Genomic DNA, 21,795 nt, shown 5'->3' with positions numbered 1-21,795 from the left:
GCGCGTTTCTAAAGGGAGAATCAGAGAATAGGGAGGAGGAAAGAGCAGGGGCTCTGTGGAAAATGAGAAAGGGTTAGTAGGTGTAAATGGGATTAGGCCCGCTGTGTCCGCTGGCTGGCGATGGAAGGTAGAAGTCTGTTCTCCCACAGCAATTGGGAGATAGGTCCCGTCCTTCTGCTGATTACATCTCAAAGGAATGGCTTCAAGTCCTTGAGAAAGACATTTCTGAGTTGTAGGCTGTACACACTCATCTCAGAGGGACAAAGGAAGGATTCACAATTATAAGCCCTTTGTAGGAAGTGCTCTAAGAAAAGGAGGCCAGGGGCTCTTCTCCCAAGTTGGCTGGGACAGTGGTATCTCCCGGTAGCACTGAGGGGGTCTCAGGCATGCATTTTAATGGGGTGGGCTGGGGGCTGGCGTTTAAACTGGAGGCCAAATGAGTCCAAGGCTCGCGCTGCCTGCACCGCTCAGCCAACACAGAACACAGGAGTTGGGTCGTAGAATAAGCGTTTATTATCAGAGCCCCGGTGGTGTGAGAAGGCAGTAGGTTAACACCTCCAAGAACTGTCTTAACATTCTCAGACCGGCTTGGGGTTTTTAAGGGAAAATCTGGGTGTTCTCCCGAGGTTAGGTGAGGGTTCTGGAGGCCACGTGATTCTATGGTGGAGTCAGCAACCCAGGAACGATGGTGGGATCAGCCTGGTAGACCATTGAGCTTGTGATCAATAAGCCTAAGGGTTTTCATCATAAATTTCAGGGTAATTTTCGAAAACAGGGAACTGGGTGGGACGGAACATTCTGAGCTCAAGCTGCAGGGAGATGATCTGTTGTTAAGCTATAGGTAGGTCAAGGAAGGGTGAGGCCAGTGACTCTGCGAGGTCTCTGCTATGGGGGTGCCAAGTGGGCCCTGTGTCAGGGTCACCCTGAGCATTTGGCCTCAGGCTGTAGGAAGCCGTGCTGGAGTTTGGTCACAGTGTACAAGTTTCCACGGAGTGGGCTGAGGGCCGAAAGTTCTGCCATTCTTGAGCGATGGGCCAGAAAAAGGAGTTTGTACACGTTTTTAAATCTCCCATTCTGCAGCCCACACACAATCAGTTACACTGTGGGGTGCACCCCAGGCGAGCAACCAAGTGGGCGGTATTAGAAGGGAAGGGGCAATCGATGGGGGTGGGTGAGGGGTTATGCTGGTGGGTGATTGTCCTGCTGCGGGGGACCAGGAAGTGGGAGAAGTGAAGCAAAAGTGACTACCCTAGAGAAAGTGGTTGGTCAGCGTGCTTGCTTTGGGCATCACGGCCGCCTTCCGGGGCGCACGAGTACCCGGCTGCTCTGTGTCTCGATTTTCCCCATTGCTGCCTAGTCCCTGCCACCGCACTTAGTGCGCGTTCCCTCCCTCCCTTCCTCCTCCCCGCGTAACCCATCCGGCCAGCTCTGCGCGTGCGGTCACGGTGTCCCAACCAGGGATTGGGCCAACTGTGGCTCCTCCCACCGCCGAGGCCTTCGGAGTCTGCACGCTGGTCCCTGCTTGAGTCACTGGCCACAAACGCTAGGCCATGGGCGCTGCGGGATCCTCCGCGCTGGCCCGCCTCGGCCTCCCCGCGCTGCGCCTCCCCGCGCAGCCCCGGCCCGCCTGGCTCGGGGTGGCCGCGCTGGGACTGGCCGCGGTGGCCCTGGGGACAGTCGTCTGGCGCCAAGCGCGACCCAGGCGACGCCGGCGATTGCAGCAGGTGGGCACCGTGTCGGAGCTCCGGATCTACCCAGTCAAGTCCTGCAAGGGGGTGCCGGTGAGCGAGGCCCAGTGCACGGCCATGGGGCTATGCAGCGGCGACCTGCGGGACAGGTATGGTGTGCACGGGCAGGGGACAGCACGGGACCTGCTGGGGATCTGATGGGGTGGGGGAGGTGGGGCTGGTCCCGGGGAAGGAAAATAGAGGTTTGCCACGTGGGTGTCCCGGGCTGCTTGTTGGAGCCTCTGCCTTTGATCCCTTAGCTGGGAAGGTCAAGTTCATATCCGGTTCAGGTTTGGAAAGGTAGGAAGGGGCAAGCCCCTGCTCTTTTCTGGGGGCGAGGTTCCTCCTCTGTAAAAGGAGGGCGTCTGACCTGGTTATCTCCAAGGCTCCTATTAGTTCTAAACTTGCTGATTCTATCTGAGTGACACAATAGTAGAAAAGTAAAATGCCATTGGCACGAGTGGGCGGACTGAGCAGCACTGAAACCAAGTCTTGTTCAAGGACATTGGCTTTGGTCTGGCTGGGCTTGTTGGTCATCACCTCCAGTCCTGGGCAAGGTGCCTGGGAGATCCAAGAGGTGGGGACATCTGACCCACTTTCATTCGTAATGAGCAGAGTGAAGTCTTCTGTTGGGGACAGGCGGTGTCAGGGGGACTGCAAGTGTAATATTTACCATTAAGGGAAGAGTGTGTCCCCTTCTCCCGGAGGCAGAATGGTCCTCAGAGAAGAACTTTAGGTCAAGTCCCTACCCACATAGGACCTGGAACATAGACATTTCATTCTCTCTCAGAAAAGAAAAGGTGCGCTGTCATTTACGTCACCCCAACGGTGAGGCACAGACACATATCACTGACACAGAATTACGCAGCTGAATACGGCGAGGGGTCTACTGACAGTGAGGGACTAGGAAGTGATCGAGGAAGAACCAGACCTCCTTTGCTTCCTTAGGGTCAAGCTGCCTTCCTATCTGGCTGGATGATTTAGCTCCGGTCTTGTGTCTAGGGGGAGGGAGGTTTGCCAGTTGGTCATTCAAGAAACCTTCTAGCAGAGGGAGTCAGCTGCCCTGAGGTCACTCCAGAACACATGTACTCACTCCTGTCGGAAGAATGCTGTTCCTTTAAAGAAATGCGGGCTCCCTCGACGTAGAAAAACTTCAACTTATTGTAGTTGTGTATGCAGACCATGTAACTCATGGGGGGATTGTCCATTCCCCTCGTACCCCAGATGTCTAATCCTGGAGCATTTTTAAAAATTGTAATTTCCTGCGATTCCCATCCCAGACCTATGGGATCAGGATCAGCCAGAGGGAAATCGGCTTGTGTAGTGTTGGCATCTCCCAGGGTGACTCTGATGCTCGAAGTAAAGGGTTTACCTGGGACCATGAAGAAGAAGAACATATTTAGACTTTATTCAGGGGTGAAGGACTACAAGAAGTTTCTTCTTACTGGAAAGACTTCAGGCACACTTGGCTGGACACCCTCCAAAAGCCTGGAGAGGCAAATTTTCATGATGCTCATCCATGGAAAATGAATTTGTGCTACTTCCTTCTTTCCATGAAGGACTGAAGTTGTTTCACAGAGAGAGTTCCAGTGCTTACCTATGTTCCTTCAAATCATCTTAATGACTTGCTTTCCCACTTCTCGTTGTCAGTACCTTGCTGTGACTGTTGTTCCCACAGAAAGAATATATTTGTCCTTTGCTTTTCTGCTTCCGTGGACGTCCTAAAATAAATGGAACGGTATCAACTTTCCTTTGTTTTGAACAATAAGTGGTTGGGATGGGTGTTGTGGTGTGGAGACTGGGGTGGAGGGAAAGTCGGTAGAAGGGACATTTATTCAGTGCTTCCATATGCAGCAGACTCTGAGCTAAATCTTGTCACATAGATGATCTTATTTAAGTTTCATAACTTTCTTGTGGGCTTGAGAGCATCTCCACTTGGCAAATAAGGAAACAGTATCAGAGAGGATGAGTAAAATAAGTCCTCAATAGGTTCTGTGACCTTAAGCCAAAGGACTTATAAGGAAACCAATTTTGCCAGAGGCTAACATATAAACAAGAGTCAAGTTCCTACAGCATCTCATCAATGTTAATAACGAAATGACGGTGAACAAAATGACGTTATGCAAGTACCTGCTGTGTTTCACCCAAGATCACAAAACTTATGTGCTGGAGGGATGTGAACTCAGATCTCTGTGAACACAGCCCTCGTGCTCTTCCTATGAAACCAGTGTGTGATTTGGAAGTGCAAGGATGGTCACCCAGGATCAGGAGACCTTGGGCAAAGATATCGAGCCTCATTTTTTTTTCAATTGCAAAAGAAAGAGGGTGAACTTGAACCCTAAGATTCTATCTAATCTAGATTTTGTTTATTGAAAGATAATTGAAACTTGAAAGCAAGCTTGGGGAGAAAAAAACAACTCTGCTAAATGATTGCTGTTGTTCCCTCATCTTCAGAGTAAAGAAAGAAAATGACAAATAGTCTAGAACGCAGAAAAAGACCTCTTTATGTAATTCTATTTTGAACTCGTGTCTTTGGAACTGTTCCATGAAGCTGGGGTCTCCCTCTATAAGTGCTCTGTGTCTCACGTTTCTAGAGATATTTTATCAGAGCTCTTAACAGATTTGTGAATGCCTGGCTTCAGCGCTCTGAGCTTTGAGCGTGTTTAAAGTCCACCCAGCAAAACACTGGCATGGGCTGTCTGGCACCAGCTCTCAGCGGTGGCTGCCCTTCTTGACCTTGTAAATAACCCCTCTCCTTAGCAGCCACACAAGACTCGATCATTTATAAATCTGTCCAAACCCTTTCTGAAGTCAGCCCCTTATTTCTTCTACACAGACTATTATTACCTCTTGGAGAAAGGAATTCCCTAACTTTATTATCCCATGTGTCATTTTCACTTGGATTCTTCCTGCCTTCACCCTCCTTTCTGTGGTGGGGTCTCTTTCCCCCCATTTTCAGCCTCAGTCCTTCCTGCTTCCCAGGCCAACAAGTAAGTTTAGAAATGAGATTTTCTGGCTTTGCTTCCCCACTGCTGTTGGCTGCTCGGGGCACTGTTGGGCTGGGCTCAGTGCTGGGCTCTCCACTGAGAAATGAAGGTGTGACTTTTAGTGTGTCAAACTGGGTTGTGAGAATGTGGTCATGAAAAAATGTACACTCCCGACTTATCCTTTCTTTTAGATCTGGCAGAATAGAGCTAATTACTCATTCACCGAGCATCACTGTGTGCAAGAGGTGAAGAATCAGTACTCTATTGCCAGGGTAACGAGGCTGGTTGCGATAGGTTACAGAACTCCACAGGCCAGCAGGCCAGAGAACTCTGGGGACGAAAGACACCTGGAAAGGAGACAGTGGCCTCCTCAGAGATGTGGGGACCTGCGACTGTCCAGCATCACAGGAAGGGAGTAGCCAAGACGATTCCTAAAAGAAATGTCTTTGCACTGTTGTCACCACCACTGCTGTAACCTCCCACCCGTACACAGACAGGCCAGTTAGCAGGGCACAGGTGCCAGCCAGAGTGTGCTGCTTAAGAAGGGACAGTTTAGCCAGCACGTGGACAGGCAGGGAAAGGTTGCCTGATCGGAAGATTCCAGAGGTGAGATTACCCATCAGGGTGAGGTGAGGGCAGAGAGGGGCTCCCTCCCCTCTGATCTTACATGTCCTCGTCAGGTTACCTCAGACACCTCCATCTGGCTCCAATGTCTTCAGTGGGAGGAAGCGCCCCTCATTCTAGAAGGGGCTGTCCTTTTCCTGCTTTGCTCACTCATCAGTGTCGCAGAATTTCCCACCCAATGTACTGGTCTGCCAATTCTATGCTTTAAAATAGTGATATTGAAATCTGTTTCCCCTAGGGCTAGTACCCCCCCCCCTTTTCTTAGTAATCAAATCATTTGTGTGGTGTAACCCCAAACGTATAGTTTACTATGGTAAAAACATAACCAGCCTAACCAGTTCAACCTCCCTTCCCATTCTTCAGTTCTCCCCATTGTTCCCAGCGGACATGATATGGGGGGGCGTCCAGGACAGTGGTTGCTCCAGCAGGGGAATGGAATTCTTATCTCACAGTTGACTTTCATGAATCTTTATTCTCAGAGTCAGAATGTGTGCACGAAGGGAAAGCCTGTTCAGGGGGTTGCTGATGTACGATCTGCTTGTCACAGCAAGTTACACAAGATAGAGGCCGATTTGCATCTTCTTGGAGTCACAAACATTACATGACCTTTGTCTAGGGTTTCAGGTTACTTGGGCCCGTGATTTTGGCCAACTGCATCTGGTTCCACAACAGAAAGACCTGGAAGACATTTCATTTCAACTTGGGGCTCAGAGACATGTTCCACAGGCCTGGGGAAGTTTCTGACCAAAGCAGAGGCCCCCAAATAATCAATATAGTTGTCCAAGCAGTGAGAGAAGGCCGAATTTTCTGGATTTTTGGAACTGGGCATTTTCAAACTTTAGCCAGACACTCGTTCCCAGGTCTGTTTCTGCCACAGAAGCTCCCTTTAGGGGCACCAACTTTTGAACCCAAAGAATATGGCTGTATGTGGATTATTGTCTAGAAAACAGTGGTTGCTTCCCAAGTTGGAGCAGGGAGAGGGTTTTGAAGAAATAGAAAGCTAGAGGGAAGCTGTTGAGAGGATAGAAGTGGGTTTCCTGAGTGTAACCTTGTTTGTCTCTCGGCAGGTTTTGGCTGGTGATTAAGGAAGACGGACATATGGTCACAGCCCGGCAGGAGCCACGCCTGGTCCTGGTCTCCATCACCTATGAGGACGATTGCCTGGTCTTCAGGGCTCCAGGTGTGGACCCGCTGGTTTTGCAGAGCAAGCTGCCTTCTTCAAACGCGCTCCATGACTGCAGGTACTCTGCCTAAGGGCCTCGGGGACCTGCGACCCAGCCTGATTTCCACTGCTTTGTGTACTCTGTCTTGCTAAAGTTGGTACAGTAGGTAAGGATATTGGTAAAGGAATTATTTAAGAGAAGTCTAGTCTGGGTTGGGATACAGCCAGTGGTCAGGTGTGAGTGGGTGATGCAGAACATTATTTTAGGGTATGTGGGATTTGTTTTAATCAGGTGTAGGAAGACACGCAGACACGGAAATGACTGTCATGAAGAAAGAAGTTTTTCATATTCACTGGTCCCTAGAAACAGGAGGCCCAGTGGGAAGAACCAGGGTTGGTCAGGAGGCAGAGGGAACGGGAAAAATGTGAGCAAGAGCCTTTAGTGTGGTTTGTGCAGGAAGGACTGGGTGAGGCAGGATAAACAGGCTTAGGATTGGCTAATTTGAATCATTCCAGTGGGCTCTGGGGCACAGAGGCCGTCCCTAGTTGTCTGGTACCTGGTCCTAGGGGATTAGGGCAGGAGATAGTCAGGAGCACAACAGAGGAGGTGGTTGGGGCTGGGGGCTGTGCCCTGGTTGGCATGCATACAAAAGTCTAGTGGTTTACTAGCTCTAGGAATTGACTAGGTCTAGGAGGGGCAGTTTCTCTAGAATCAGCAAGGCCCCTGAGATGTCAAAGCATCAAAAATACAGAAAATTTAAAAAAGCATGATTAATACAAATACAGGGGGAATACAAAGAACCAATCTTTAGGGTTTGTCTCTTTTTATTCAAGTTGAATGGACTTCTGTTCAGCGTTGTCAGCCCGCCAGCCAGGCAGATAAGGGAGTTAGTGGAGATGTCTCCAGCTGTATCTCAGGGTTGGGTGATAAAGATTCTGGAGCTTTCCAAGTTTTCTGGAGCACATGGGAGTCGAGAGCCCTCGGAGTTTGGAGAAACCAGCCCTAGGAACCGTGCATCGGGATTGACACAGAGAGGGAATGAGTGCAGTCAGCATAGCATCCTACTCAGACATGCTAATCCGGCCTGGATTTGTTGTCATCGGAAATGCTAAAACACAAAGCAGTGGTATGACATAGATGGTCAGTGACAAACAGAGTGATTACCACAGCTAGCTCACCAGGGCCTACACTAAACTAAAATAAACCAACAACCTCAAGTTGGAAAAAAGTAAAGGAAATGCTTGAACATAGCCATCTGAACTGAGGGGAGTGTGTGCTAATTTTTATAAGACAATGCCAGATTTATATTTTATCAGAGTAAGGCTCCATTGTCTCCCGTCCTCATCAACTAAGTTTTGTTACCAGTCCTTTTATTCAGCCATGAGAAAGAAAGAATTCATGACATTTGCGACAACATGGATGGACCTTGAGGGCATTATGCTACGTGCAATAATTCAGACAGAGGAAGACAAATACTGTATGACTTCACTTATGTGTGGAATAAAGTTAAACAACAAAAAAACACCCTCCATCCCTTCCCCCGCCAAAACCAAACTCATAGAAAAAGGAGCTCAGATTTGTGCTTCCCAGAAACTGGGAGGCAGTGAATTGGAGGAAGGTGGTCACAAGGTAGAAACTTCCAGTTTTAAGATAAATACTAGAGATGTAAGGTACAGCGTGATGGCTGGTTAACACTGTCATGTGCTATATTTGAAAGTTGTTAAGAGAGTTGACCTTGAGTTCTCATCACAAAGAAAAAACAACGTTTTTCTTCTTTTTGTTTTTTCATTTGTATCTTTATGAGGTAAAGGATGTTAACTAAACTTAACTGTGGTAATCATTTCACAACATATGTATGTCATTATGTTATACACCTTAAACTTACATGGTGCTGTATGTCAATTCCATCTCAATGAAACTAGAAAAAATTTTTTTTAAATGTGGACCATAAAAGAAGACCTTAATGACGTATTTTAAAAAACGGGTAGGGATAGAAATCAAACTGCCATGGTATTAGATTCCATCGCATATTTTTAAAAGCATAACTTTATTTTAATATAATTTTTATAGATTTATAATAATATAGAATATACTTTATAATATAATTTCATTTTAAAGATGAATATTTACAATTCAATGGAAATGATATCTTTCACAACAAATTAGACTTATAAAAAAGTTTACATGTTAATTTACAATTCTGTGAGGGGTACAAAGCGTCAAAGAACTCTTTTAGGGGCACTCAAGCGAAAAAACCTTGAAGGCCATTGTGTTATCTAATGAAATCTGTACCTACCATGTGGGTAGGTACTGGATTGTTATCTCCAATTTGCAACTGGAGACAGAAGGTCAGAGTCCAATGATTTGCTGAAGGTCACAGACTCGAGAAACAGAGTCTGGACCGGGTCTGCCAGCCTCCAAGCTCAGGGTGCACCTACCACACCTGATGAGCACCCTAAATCCTTGCTACTCGAAGTGTGGTCCACGGACGGACTAGCAGCTTAGGCGTCCTGAAGCTTGTCAGGAATGCAGACTCTCAGACTCCCACCCAACCTACAGAAACACAATCTGCTTTTTTACAAGATCCTGGTGAGTGGCACGCCTGAGGGGGTGTCACAAGCTCTTTCCCGGAGCACATGCGGCTCCCTTCGCACACTGCGTCTGCCCAGCTTTGGCCCACAGGTCACTCACTGGCCCCCTGGGATAGTCTGGTCCCAACGGCCCAGCTGTTCCATCTTGACACTGTCACCCCGTGTATTGGTGTAAGAATGTAACCCTGGTGTTCTCTCATCACCCTTCCAGGATTTTTGGTCTTGACATTAAGGGCAGGGATTGTGGCGACGCAGCAGCTCAGTGGTTCACCAACTTCTTGAAAACAGACGCTTTCAGGCTGGTTCAGTTTGAAAAGAACATGAAGGGAAGAGAATCAAGGGACATTTTCCCGACTCTTGTACAGAATTACCAGGTGAGCTGACAGAGGGCTGCCCTTCACTTCTACCACGCGCCCTTTTCTTTCTGGCTTCCTTCTTGGCCCACAAAGAGCCTGTCTTAGGATCCCAGTTAGGAAAGTGTCGTCACAGCCCAAGTGAGTGGTACCGAGGGCGCCACCTGGGCAGGTATTGGGGATAGAGAGGGAGGTGGATATGAGAACGTGGGGGATGGGGCCTCCAGGATGCATGTGGGATGGAGTGTGGGAGATACTGTGCAGGCAGAAGCCAGGAGTGACTCCCAGGGCGGTGGGAACTCAGGAGAAAATAGGAGGGGAAGGTGAAAGTGCGAGATTTGTTCGGGACTAAATCCGGGTTTCCTGAATTTACAGAAGCAGACTTTCTCCCAGCGCTGCCTTCACAGTTAGTATGGGATGGTTATTTCAGACACTGAGAAGACACTTCCTTCAGAAGAAAACCTCCCTCTGTGTCACCTACAGCCCAAAGATCAAAGCCTTTGATTGTACAGTGAGAAAGATTTAAAATGCAAACTTCTCAGGGTGTCTCCCCTATACTCCTTGAACCACAAGCTCCTTGAATGCAGGGGGTTTTATCTGCTTTGTTCACTGCTATTTCCCCACCTGGAACAGTGCCCGATACATAATAGGAGCTTCTTAAATGCATGTTGAGTGGCGGCTGAAAGAAATCATTAGTAGAGTAGAGCTGACTGGCCGCACACCCTTCCCCTGTTTGATGGTGATGATGTGGGAAGCGCCTCACCTGTCCGGCGCTAGAGCAGGGAACGAGAAAGGAAGTGAGACCTGGAGGGTAAGGTTGGCCCCGAGCTTGACTGCTGCCGTCATTGCATGGACGAGGAGCCCGCTCTGAGCCCAGAGCTGTCTTGGCCATCTTTTTAAGTCTGCAGCACCACCTCTCTTTCCTGGGAGGACACCACCTTTCCTTTCTGCACTCCGGTGGTTTCGCTTCTAGACTTTAGCTTTGCTGTTGGTCTGAGGAATGTCATGGGGCAGTGAGGCTTGAGGATGCCCTGTTCTTGTCACAGATCGCCTACCCAGATTGCAGTCCCATCATGATCCTCTCGGAAGCCTCCCTGGCAGATCTGAATACCAGGCTGGAGAAGAAAGTGAAAATGGACCAGTTCCGGCCAAATATCGTGGTGACAGGCTGCGATGCTTTTGAGGAGGTAAGTGGTTCTGTGCTTTTGTGCGTTATGCTCAGAGGTGCTGTTCAAGACACTGACGGAACTGCTCAGACACTTCAAGGTGGGCAGAGGGGGAAAGTCCTTCCCCATGTCACCTTGACCTTGTGGAGTTCACTCATTGCTGCTGTCATCACCTCACTGGTCTCAGGGGGCGCTGTTCACCTTTTAATGCTAGGGCCCCCAAAGCAAGCCATGGGAACTCCAAATTGTGGGAAGTCTGGGACTAGGCTGGAATATATAATCATAGCTCACAGATAACTAAAGGGGAATGAAGATGACACGAAAAGCCATCTCTCCCTCTGTTGTACCACCCAGGAGTGCTTTCAAAGATGTGAGACTCCTGGAAGCCTTAGATCCCAAAGTGGTGGCCGAGAGGATACAGGAGCTCTGCCTGTGAACGGGGCCTTGGGGACATTCCATGCTGTGGCCTGAGTTCTCTCCCAGAGCACCCACATGTGGCTGCCACCAGAACTTTCCACCCTCTCCAGACACAGCCCCTAGGACCCTAAAGGGGCAACCACGTCAGAACCCAGTGGTAACTTGCAATCACCACCATCAATCATGTTAAACATTGGGGGCGGGGGGGTGTGGCAGGGGGAGCAGTTAAACTCTATGAGCACTGGGGCAAATACCATTGATTGGGTGTTTACTGTGTGCGGGGCACTGAACTAAGGAATCACTTCCTACAAATTAGTTTGTTTGAGCCTTACGATCACCCTGTGAAGTCTGTATTGTTTTCTCCTTTTCATAAGGAAACTGAAGCTTGGAGGTGTTACACAACTTGTTAGGCGTGTAAGTGGTGACTCTGGCATTAGAACCCAAACCTTGCCAACTCCAGTTTCTGAAGTGTTGAGGTCAAGTTTCCAATTTAGAAAGGCTCTTGAATACCTTCTCAAGTCTTTGCTCCCGTGGGTGACTGCATTTCCTTTTGTCTGAGTAAAACATGCCCCTGTTTCCTGGTCAGCATTGTCCTTTAGCAGAAACCTTTGCCGAGAGCCGAGTAGAAATCCTTGCATGTGTAAGCACTTCATGTTATTTCATGATTGAAAAAATAACCGTGTATACAGAAGTTGTCTACTTGTTGATTTTATCCTGTCATTTATCATCTATTTTCTTTAATCCATCTTTACATTTGTTAAGAAGGTCTTTTAATTGACCATCTATTATGGGCCAGGCACTGTGTCCAGGAGCCCTGGATACAGGGCTGCAAAGGTACAGACTCTGCCCGTCACAATTTCCTGATGTGAGAGGAACCCCATGAGACAATGTCAGCTCAGCGTGAGAAGTTCTTTAATGCACATACTTAGCAAGTACCAAGGATGCTCAAAAGTAGAAATGCCTAAATCTGCCTGGAGAAGGAAGGTGTGGGGGCAGGGAGGCGTCAGATCAAACTACCGGGGAGCCATGCTGTGTGTGTGTAGCTGTGTATGTGTGCTGTGTGTGCTGGTGAGGACCAGTGAGGGTCATTGTGGGCAGAGGAGACGGCCAGCTGAAAGGCCTAAAAGCATGAGAGGCCATGACATTAGAGGGTCCCCAGAAGCATTTCAGAAGCACAGGAGCACAGGGGTAAAGGAGAAGTGGCGGGACAGGACTGGACCCAGAGCTGGCTGGAGGCCACCATGCCAAGGAATTTAAATTTTATATCGTGTGTATTGACGAGCTGGTAATGATTTTGAATAAGGAAGTCATTGTGATTTGCAATCATCCAACAGATACCTACTGACGCCCACAATGTGCCAGACATGCTGTTACTCTGGCAACTCTCTAGAAAGGACATCAGGAGGTAGGGAAACCTGAGGCAGAAATAGCAGCGCCATGCTTAATCCCCAGAGGGTCTTTTTGGAAAACTATGGATTGGGAAGGCCTTCCCTGGGACCTACATCAGAATCATGACGCCACCTGGGACTCTGCCTCGGCAGCACCATTGCAGGTCAATCTTGTGCAAACGGTGCCTGGAGAAGTACTGACTTAGGAGGGGTGAAAAGTGGCGGAGGGATACAGAGGGGCCGGGAGAGGAGGCGTACTGCTCTTCCCAGGCCATTGGCTCCTTGAGGGAAGGGACTTGGTTTTATGCTCAGGGATCCACCCAGATTTTCTGAGAACTGCAGTGTATACCATGTGGTATACACTTTCTGTAAGAAAAGAAAATAAAAACAAAATTAGGTGCAGGGCCTTGGAAGGGTCCAGTTGGCTTTCCGCTAAACCCACCTATTTCTTCTTCTTCCACTTCCCCGTGTTGTGTCTTAGGATGTACAGAAGTATGGGGTCATTAGATGCTTCTTGAACACCGAATGAATTCGTTCTCAGTGTTGGTAATGCATGTTACTAAAGATTGGATCCGAAATTGGTCCACGATGCAAACATTATTTCACAGAAATCCTGTAATTGGGCCATTATTTTCTGAGAAACTCTTTTTTTATAGCTTCTCGGCCTCTTGGCTATGATCAAGTGTAGAAACTTTCTTTTAGGGAATACAATTTTTCTTTATTTGTCTCCACTGAGGGTGCATTGTTCTGATATTAATTTTAGTTTAAGACCTTGAGCCAGGGGGATAAGAAGAAACAAAGCTCTCATTCCTGCCTAAAGAATTTTTGCTTTCCGGTAACTTAACCAATAAGAATTTTTGCTCTCCTATAACTTGTCAAACGGAACCTACGGCTAATGTAAACCCAATCATGTTCTCTTAGGCAATTTTTTAATAATTAAAAAAAATGCTAAGTGACCTGTGCTCCAAAGTCCGTTTGTTGTTTTATTACTACTGCATTACAATGGGCTTACAGAAATAGTAATACTTATTTTTCGAGAATACTCTAAGTTTTCTAGAAGAGTCCTCTGGCTATACACATTAAAAAAAAAAATCCTTACTGTAAAATGATGCTAATGTTGCTGATTTATTCTCTCTTAAATTAGGAAACCCAGAAGTTAGTGGTCTGATGCATTAATATCTACCTGGCACCATTGCCCAACTATAACCCTTTCAATTAATGGAAGTCTGTTAAATATTAATGTGAAATGATAAGGCACATAAATATTTAATAAACTAACTAATAATAAAAAATAGCAATCTAAGCATGGTGGAAAAATTCAGGCCAATACATATTGCAGAAACATAGAGTAATAGGGAAATACAAGGTGCAACATTTACTCTCTGTGACCCAAAGCACTTTGTGCTTTTCCCATGTCACTCAGAATATTAAGCATATTTTAAAACACAGCTTCCCTTGGACTGGTTTGAGTTCTGGGAATGCAGAGCAGTGAAATTTAAAAATAATAAAATTGACCAATGCTTCTTATCTCTGTAGTTTACTGTTGTGGGTTTCTCTTTGCTTGCTGTCCTGGTGAGCAAGACTTGACATGTCCTATTTGGAATGTCCTATTTGTATCATTCCTCATTCCACATTAGGAAAGAACAGTGGAGAAGCCTGCAGAAAACTCTCCTTGTGGTATCTGTCCCTTGGAAAGTGCTTCTCCAAGAAGCTTCTAGAAAGGCAGTGGATTTTGAAGCCAGCCAGCTGTGGTTGAATTCCATCCCCAATCCCCAACCCCACTCTCCAGCTGCCATGTAAATTGGGTTCTCCAGGATGATCTTTTGCAGCTGCTGATAAAGTTTTTGCAAATCATCATTACCAGACTTTTCTGTCCCCAGTAACCAGAGTTGGAATGAGTTAGGATTTTATTTGGGTGCTGAGATAAGAACCCTATGTTTTGACATAAGAACAGCAAAGTCTGCCTGGCTTCAAGGATTTCTGAAGTAGCAATGATAAAAATAACAATATAGAAACCAATAACAAAAATAACAATAACAATTATGGCTCACAGTTATCAAATGCGTATTGTGTAGCCAGACCATTTATGCATCATTTCATTTAATGCCCCTAGTTACCTTTTCCAAACTGCAGGCCACAATCCATTATTGGGTTATAATGTCAGTTGACTAGATCCTGACCAGCATTTAAAAAAAAAAAAAAAAAAAAAAAAGGCTAGAGTAAAAGATATCAGAATAAACTATATGTAGAAAGGTTAAGAACTATTTACAAAGCTTGTTTAAGTTGTAGCTGGGGTGTGTGTGTGAAAGAACATTAGGAAACAATATAAAATACAATTTTTTAAAAGACTTTTTAAGAGCAGTTTTAGGTTTACAATATTGAGAGGAAGGTCCAGAGATTTCCCATATAACCCCATATTCACCTACTGAAGGACATTTTGGTTGCTTCTGGGTTTTGGCAACTGTAAAATGTAATTTTCTACCTTGGTTCATGGTAGAAAATGTTTGATAGCCACTGAGGTGAGTAGTATTTTCCAGAGGCGGAAACTGAGACTCAAAGAAGTTGAGTAACTTGCCCAGGGTCACCTAGCTCGTGTGTGCCATGTGAGGGTGTGTGCTCCAGCTGTCTGTCAGAAGTCCATGAATTTAGGCTGTCTCCACAGCTCCGCCTCCTTTAAGCCACTGCCAGGCCACTTAGCAAAATCGCACTGGGTCCCCACTCACTCTGGGGTCAGGAGGATGGGGTGTCTGCCTCGGGAAGAAGCAGGGCCAATGGCTGTGGAATGCCCGGACCCATAAGCAGGTTGCCTCTCTGTGGAGGCAGAAGTGCTGAGTGTGTGTCTTATAACTGCCTTTCCTCGGGGGATTTCCCACTCAACAAAGAAACGTCAGATTTTACCTTGGCTTCCATTGTAGCTTAGCTTTTAGGAGAGAGTGACTTGTCTTGCAACTACCCATTTCTCATTGTGTATCAGTAAACTGGCATTGGAGTTAATTTATGATTCTCGTGGCAAACTGTCCCTCAGGGAAGGTCTGTTCTTAAGGTGCTGACAGAGTCAGGTTTCTGAGCCTGTGAGTCCCAGGTGGAACCTGGGGCTGCCTCTCCTTGAATCTTTTCTGGAGGTACTTCCTGGTGTCGTCTTGCATTTTTCTCTTCTGCTTAGCTTCATCGTTAGAACCAGCCGAAGGATAAATGGCTTTAAAGACGAATGAATTCTTGATTCAAAAGATAACTGTTCCTTTTCTCCTAGGATACTTGGGATGAACTCCTAATTGGCAATGTAGAAATGAAAAAGGCTTTGTCTTGCCCCAGGTAAGGATGCTCGTGAGACTCCACCTCTGGGGTGTGGCTGGCCCATTGGTCCTTAATCATCAGGTAACCCTTGGTTATTGCATGACAGGTGCATTATGACCACGGTGGACCCAGATACTGGAGTGATGGACAGGAAGGAACCGCTGGAAACCCTGAAGAGGTAGACCACGTGGCCAGTGTGTTTTTAATATTATGCCCGCCTAGAACTGCCTGTGGTGGAGGTGCTCTGTGTGAGCAGCTCCCACGCTGCCTTCTGTTTGGTGTGTGTCTATCTGTGAGTGAGTGTCGCTTCCTCTTTGTTTCTGAATGGATCTTCTAGCGCTTTTGACAAATTTTTAATTGTATAATAGTGTGTTTTGCCATTTGCCTATCTCTGATGTCAAGTTTAATAACATTTACGTGTAGTTTCCAAATTAAACCTCAAATACGTATTATTTTTATTGCAACTCACATTTCTTTATTAGAATCAATATGAAGGAATATGAGAACAAGTGAAGTTGTATAATGAAATAGAAAAAATGGAATGTAATGAGTTGCCAGAGTTTGTTTATCCAGAGGCTTCTTTTATGCCAGGGTGTTTTCATTTGTTTTGTTTCTTTATGTAAAGAATTTGGGCTGACTTTATTCACAATATAGAATATATTTTTAAACCAAAGTTAACATTTTTTGGGAGATGTATTCTATTTGCTTTCCCTTTCCTCTGTTTTGTTGTTGGATTCTAATAAGTTTAGGTTAGAAAAGAGGTTATTTCTTGAAGCCTTCAGATTTACAATTCTGTTTTTTTTTTTTTTTTAAGATACAGTGAGGTTAATTTGTTTTCTTTAGATAGGCCCTTAGAAAAAAATTCATTTCAGCAATAGTCTTGCCCACCCTTCAACTGTGTCTCTGTCTTAATTTTTGGTCATCAAAGAACCTCAACTTTGAGCTTATGAACTTGGAAGGGTGGAAAGCAGAGTGCTTAATGCATTAAACAGAAGATTTGGAGAGTTCAGGGCAGTTCCATTTTAAGATTGCATGAGTATTTGTTTCAATGAGTTGTAAAATTGGAGGTATACATATAAATGACGTATTTATTTTAAGTAACACATACAAGTTTGTTTTGTTTTTTTCTTTTTGGCCTCAAACTGAAGCCATGGAAAAATTATTTAGACTCTCAGGATACTTCTAGAAACAGCAGAATTATTTGCAGTTTGACTAATGGCCCACAGACTTCTCTGTCAACATTTCAGAAAAGGCTGGTTATTTACTTATAAACAACGTGGAGATGAAAACTTGAATTTTATTGAAAGCACTTAGATTATGATTCCCTTTTTGTCCCTGATGGTCAATTTTTGCTTCTTTCAGCTACCGCCTGTGTGATCCTTCTGAGAAGCAAATATACAAGTCGTCCCCCCTTTTTGGGGTCTATTATGCGGTGGAAAAAATTGGAAGCTTGAAAGTTGGTGATCCCGTGTATCTGATGGTACAGTGACGGACCCATGAGCGTGATACGGTAAATGGCCAGCTTTGCTTCTGAAAGGCCTTGAGTCACTTCCGTGTTGTCTCGTGTGGACACATTTTTACATTTTATTGCTTTAACTGTTGGGAGAATGAGCAGCTTGTGTTCTGACCTTTGGCGTTGGGAAGTGCCCTTTATTTTTAATCCCCTCAGGAACCTGTGTTCTCCCACCCACCTTCCCACTTTCCCATTCAATTATGCAATGTTGGATGCAGGACACCCCCCCCCCCCCCCATCCCTGGGCGGGAGACGGGTATGTGCTCAGTTCATTAAGGAATATTATTCAGGAGTAAGGATATGAAAGTGAGTGGCCTTCAAGAGATAAATACTTATTTTATTCTGTCTCTGTTAGAAAAAGGAAGGGAAAATATTTAAAGTATTCCCTCATGTGGCTATTAACTTGGGGGGAAATGTTACATGCTTTGTATCCAATAACTTTTTAAAATAAGATATTTAACGTTTGAGAAAATTCCTTGTATCAAGGTGCCTGGATTCTGAGTCATAAGGTAGGAAGTAATATTCTCACGTTGATTTCATCAGGCCGAATAAAAGTCTGACTCCTGGAGCATAATGCTGGACCCTAAAATTACAGGAATGAGAAAGTCAGTGGGAAGCCCTCAAATTGAGGTTTTTTAAGTAATGCGTCTTGTAAAATCCATAACCCAGTTTTGAAAGTCACCTTGTGTTCAAAACTCTTGATCACCCTTCTCTCTCACTGTGGCCTGACCTCATTCCACCATGTTTAAGGATAACCTAGGATAGTGGTCCAGACATGTCCTAACTCGTTTGAGTTATTTATCATGGGGCCTAGTCCCTAGATACCATCGTGGATATAAAGATGAGACAGGCTTTGCCCTTGAGGTTGGCAAAAAGGAGAGAAACTTCTATTGGCAACTTGTTGTGATCCGGCATTTGCATAACCGTAGCCACATTCCATCACGTCTAAGATGCTTCCTTTTTCCACATTTTAAGGTTTCTATTCAGGATGCCTTTTGAAAAAATACTTAGTGATGCATACAATGATGGTCCATCTTAGGATGTGATGAAATCCAGTACGTACTAAAGGGAAAACTGTGCGATTCCTAAATGCCTTCCGTTTCTAAAAGCCTTATCTGGGGAATGTGGAGCCAAGCCTGAGCCATGTAGCTTGAGTGAAACTGACCCTGTGTTCCTGCTGTTTGGACCACAATTGGATCACAATTGGACTGGACCTGGATCAGTGCCTGAGCCAAGGTCTTCCATTTGTTGTCTATCTTTGAGGGAGCCCCACGGCTTCTGAGGTACTTTAACAGGTGGGGGTCCTTCAAATTGCTGGATCTCAAACCCACTCAATCCCATCCTGTTTCACAGGGGATGGAGGCCAGGAATACCTGGGGTTCACTCAGCTCCCCAGGAAGCTTGTGTGTTAAAAAGCCTAATCCTTTTAGAGTCTCTGTGAGATAGGTGTGAGAATCACCATTTTCAGGGACAGAAAGCAAAGGCTCAGATAGGTCAACTGACTTGGGGCCAAGGAGCTGGTAAGAGGTAGAGCTGAGACCACACTCTTTGCCCAGCTTATGCCAGACATTGTTATGTGTAAAGAAATTACAACTCAGGGAGAGACCACAGCGCTTCCTGGCTTCAGAGGTGAAACAGATTATTTCCGGGTGGGGCGATGGAGCAAAGTTCGAAGGTAGAGATGAAACCTGAGCTTGCTGAAGAATAAAAATCAGGAGAGTGCTCCAGGGGTCTAATGTGATGGAAGCTCCTAGAAGGGCCAACCTACTGTAAGGACGTAGGAGATTAAAGAGAGATGAGGAGGGAGAGGCGGTTCTTGAAAGTTAGTTTGCAGGGAAAGGTAGCGGTGGAACATGTCTAAGCTCAAATCAGGATCAAAACTGTGCTCCTGGAAGATTCTGCTGAGGACCATGTTGGGATGGACAGGAGGCAGGTGAGAGGAGAAGTGAAAGGTCGGGCAGGCATGTGACTAAAGTCGGAGGAAGGGGCATGGAGAGGGAAGCATGGAGTGCCCAGGGCCTCAGCGTGGCTTAGATGCTGTTTGTCATTTGTCCCCAAGCTCCCTCTCGGCTTTATTACCCACCACTCCCCCATACAGACCCCGGGTACTTCTGCTGCCCTGCTCTGAGCGTGCTTCTCCTCAATGAGTGCCAGTCCCTCGGAGTCCCTGCTGGGGAACTTGGAATAAAGTCTTTCCTGCCGCCTGCTTCCCAAGAGCACTGAGAGATGTACTCTGTGGCGATCCCTTCCTGTTGGACTTTCAAAATAAGAGCTGTTATTCATTTACTTTAAGTGGAAGCTTACTACCATTTCTGCATTCTGGACGACCTCCTGTATACAACAGGTTGACTAAGGCCTTTAAAAAAAAATAGCAGCTCATACTTGTACCAGGGTTACTTGAGTTGTTTATTTATCCATTTAAAATTTAATCACATAAAAGTTGATCTGTTCCATTATGAATGCAATGCCTGCTCATGGTGGCAAATTTAGAAAGTATGAGAATAGTAGAAGAAAGTGATCATCCATTGTCAGTGTTTATAAATTTTATTCTGGTTGTTTTTTTTGTTTGTTTAATGTAGCTGTGGTGTCTATGATATATACCATACATACATTATAAAATATATCATACAGATATATATAATTATATATAATGTATATCATACAAATTTTATATATCATATATATATTCACAGGTATATATATCATATGTTGTATGATATATATACAGTAGTATATATCATGAGCACTTTCATAGCCCTCCAGTCTTTAAATGTCATTTTTTATGGCTTCATAACATTACATTGTATAAATATATGATACTTTTTAAATACCATTTTACAGTATTTGGCACTTGGACTATATCCAGTTTCATTATAAATAATATTGTAGTATACATCTTTCTATGCAGAGCATTTTAAAATTGTATTTTTCTGTAAGTTAGATTCCTAAAGTGGAATTATTGACTCATGAGGCATGGGCATATTTTTTTAGCATCTTGACAAATTGCTTTCGAAAGAGTTCTTCCCATTTGAGCCCCGTATACATATCATGGGAGACAAAAACAGCCCTTGCTCTGGGCTGTTGCCAGAACTGGGTAGGTGACTCCATCTTGAGGCTGCTTTGTTTTAAAGGTAATTCAGTACAAGACACGGTTATATTTCCTGCATTTGAATCTCAATACGTGACTGTTTTGTGGGTACTTGAATTATTTATGACCGGTCAGAAAAATAAGCAAATAATCAAAGATTCTTATTATCTATTCAGGTTTCAGCGATCAGGATTTTAACAACAGCAGCAATAGCACCGTGGCAAATTTTTGTTATCCAGCTTCTGATCATCTTCACCCTGGAAATGAATCTATTTTTGACTTGTTGGAGTTGCATATGCTCCGAGTTAATGCGAGGAAAGTATTAGAGGTGATTTGGATAACTTCTATATAATAAGAAGTTACATAGATTTTAGGTAATGAAGACTTTTTAAATAAATAAAATTATCTATAAAATTATTTTCAATGTTGCTGTAGCTATTGTACTTCTCCAACCCCTGACATTAACACTGTTAAAAGTTTAAAGAATGAGCTAAATAGCTGCAAAAAGTTTTCTGAATGTTTACATTTTATTACCTGTCGTTCCATGTTTTAAGAGAAACGGGGACAGTCGGTTTCCTGATGTGCCTTTATATGTGAACACACTCACAAAATCCTATTAGTTGGATTTTATGTGGCTATTGAGTCCTATTGACGTTTCGCTCATGTGTTTTTTACCCAACCATCATAGAATCAATTTGTGCTTGAGTATGGAAACTATTTTATAGACTTTGTTTTTATATTTGATTACACCTCTGTTGAGCCATATAAAAATAATTGTGTGTAACCATTGGATACACCACCTGCAATTTCAGGTGTGATAACGTTGAAAATGGGATTTAGAAGAATGGAATTTTGAGAGTTAGAGTGGGAAGAAGGAAGTCGAACATATTTTTTGGTGTGAATCTTTTTTTTTTTTTTTTATGGTAACAAAGAGAAATGAACTCTTTTTGTATGATTAAACACAAATTTACACTGACCGAATTATACCCACTTATAATTTTGTGGTTTCTTTAATATTAATAAATGGGACTTTTTATTTGGTACTTGAGTGTGTTTCCAGGGCCTTCTCATTTTATATTAGAACTTCAGTCACTCATTCATTTTTCCTTCCCCTTTCTGATTGCCTGGCAGAGATACAACTGAACTCCACAAACATTACCTCCTGTCGTTGGTGGGGGTCAGGGGACCTCAGGAGCTACACCCCCCGCCCATCTGAGGCATGATGGCCAGTGATTGTGAGGACACTTCCCAGTGGCCAATCAGGAGCAGCTGTCCCTTCCTTCCTCATTTTCCTTTGCTGAGTTCTGGGACTGAAATTAACCTCCACTCCCAGCGCCCTCTGAGGGAAAAGTGTTAAGTTTGCTCGATCCCTGGGTAACTTTTAGAAATGATGAGAGTGAAAAATCATGCTAACAAAAAGACAAACTTTGCAGGACAAAGTGTGATTTTGAATTAGAAATCAGGCAGCGAGCAGATCCCAGCCT

The 21,795-nt window shown here is 44.9% G+C and overlaps 1 protein-coding gene across 1 annotated transcript; it reads left to right on the top strand.

Annotated features, from left to right (window-relative positions):
* The first annotated feature begins 1,481 nt into the window (after positions 1 to 1,481).
* Positions 1,482 to 21,354, top strand: LOC109452394 (mitochondrial amidoxime reducing component 2). The gene is made up of 8 exons (XM_019741326.2): positions 1,482 to 1,837; positions 6,406 to 6,579; positions 9,304 to 9,466; positions 10,492 to 10,632; positions 15,667 to 15,728; positions 15,817 to 15,888; positions 17,073 to 17,220; positions 20,488 to 21,354. The coding sequence occupies exons 1-7, from the start codon at positions 1,551 to 1,553 to the stop codon at positions 17,197 to 17,199; spliced, it is 1,026 nt and encodes a 341-aa protein (XP_019596885.2). The 5' UTR covers positions 1,482 to 1,550; the 3' UTR covers positions 17,200 to 17,220; positions 20,488 to 21,354.
* Positions 21,355 to 21,795: the final 441 nt, after the last annotated feature.

Source organism: Rhinolophus sinicus, linkage group LG12 (genome assembly GCF_036562045.2).
Source record: "Rhinolophus sinicus isolate RSC01 linkage group LG12, ASM3656204v1, whole genome shotgun sequence".
Lineage (NCBI taxonomy): Eukaryota > Metazoa > Chordata > Mammalia > Chiroptera > Rhinolophidae > Rhinolophus > Rhinolophus sinicus.
Note: the sequence above shows the minus strand (reverse complement) of the source record. Positions and strands in the feature narration are given on the sequence as shown.

What these genes read in the sequence shown, in the direction of transcription:
- LOC109452394 (XM_019741326.2), top strand. Translation starts at nt 1,551, where the DNA reads ATGGGCGCTGCGGGATCCTCCGCGCTGGCCCGCCTCGGCCTCCCCGCG. An exon ending in CTCTTGTACAGAATTACCAG is followed by an intron (nt 9,467 to 10,491) that starts GTGAGCTGACAG and finishes TTCTTGTCACAG; the next exon opens with ATCGCCTACCCAGATTGCAG. An exon ending in CCGCTGGAAACCCTGAAGAG is followed by an intron (nt 15,889 to 17,072) that starts GTAGACCACGTG and finishes TGCTTCTTTCAG; the next exon opens with CTACCGCCTGTGTGATCCTT.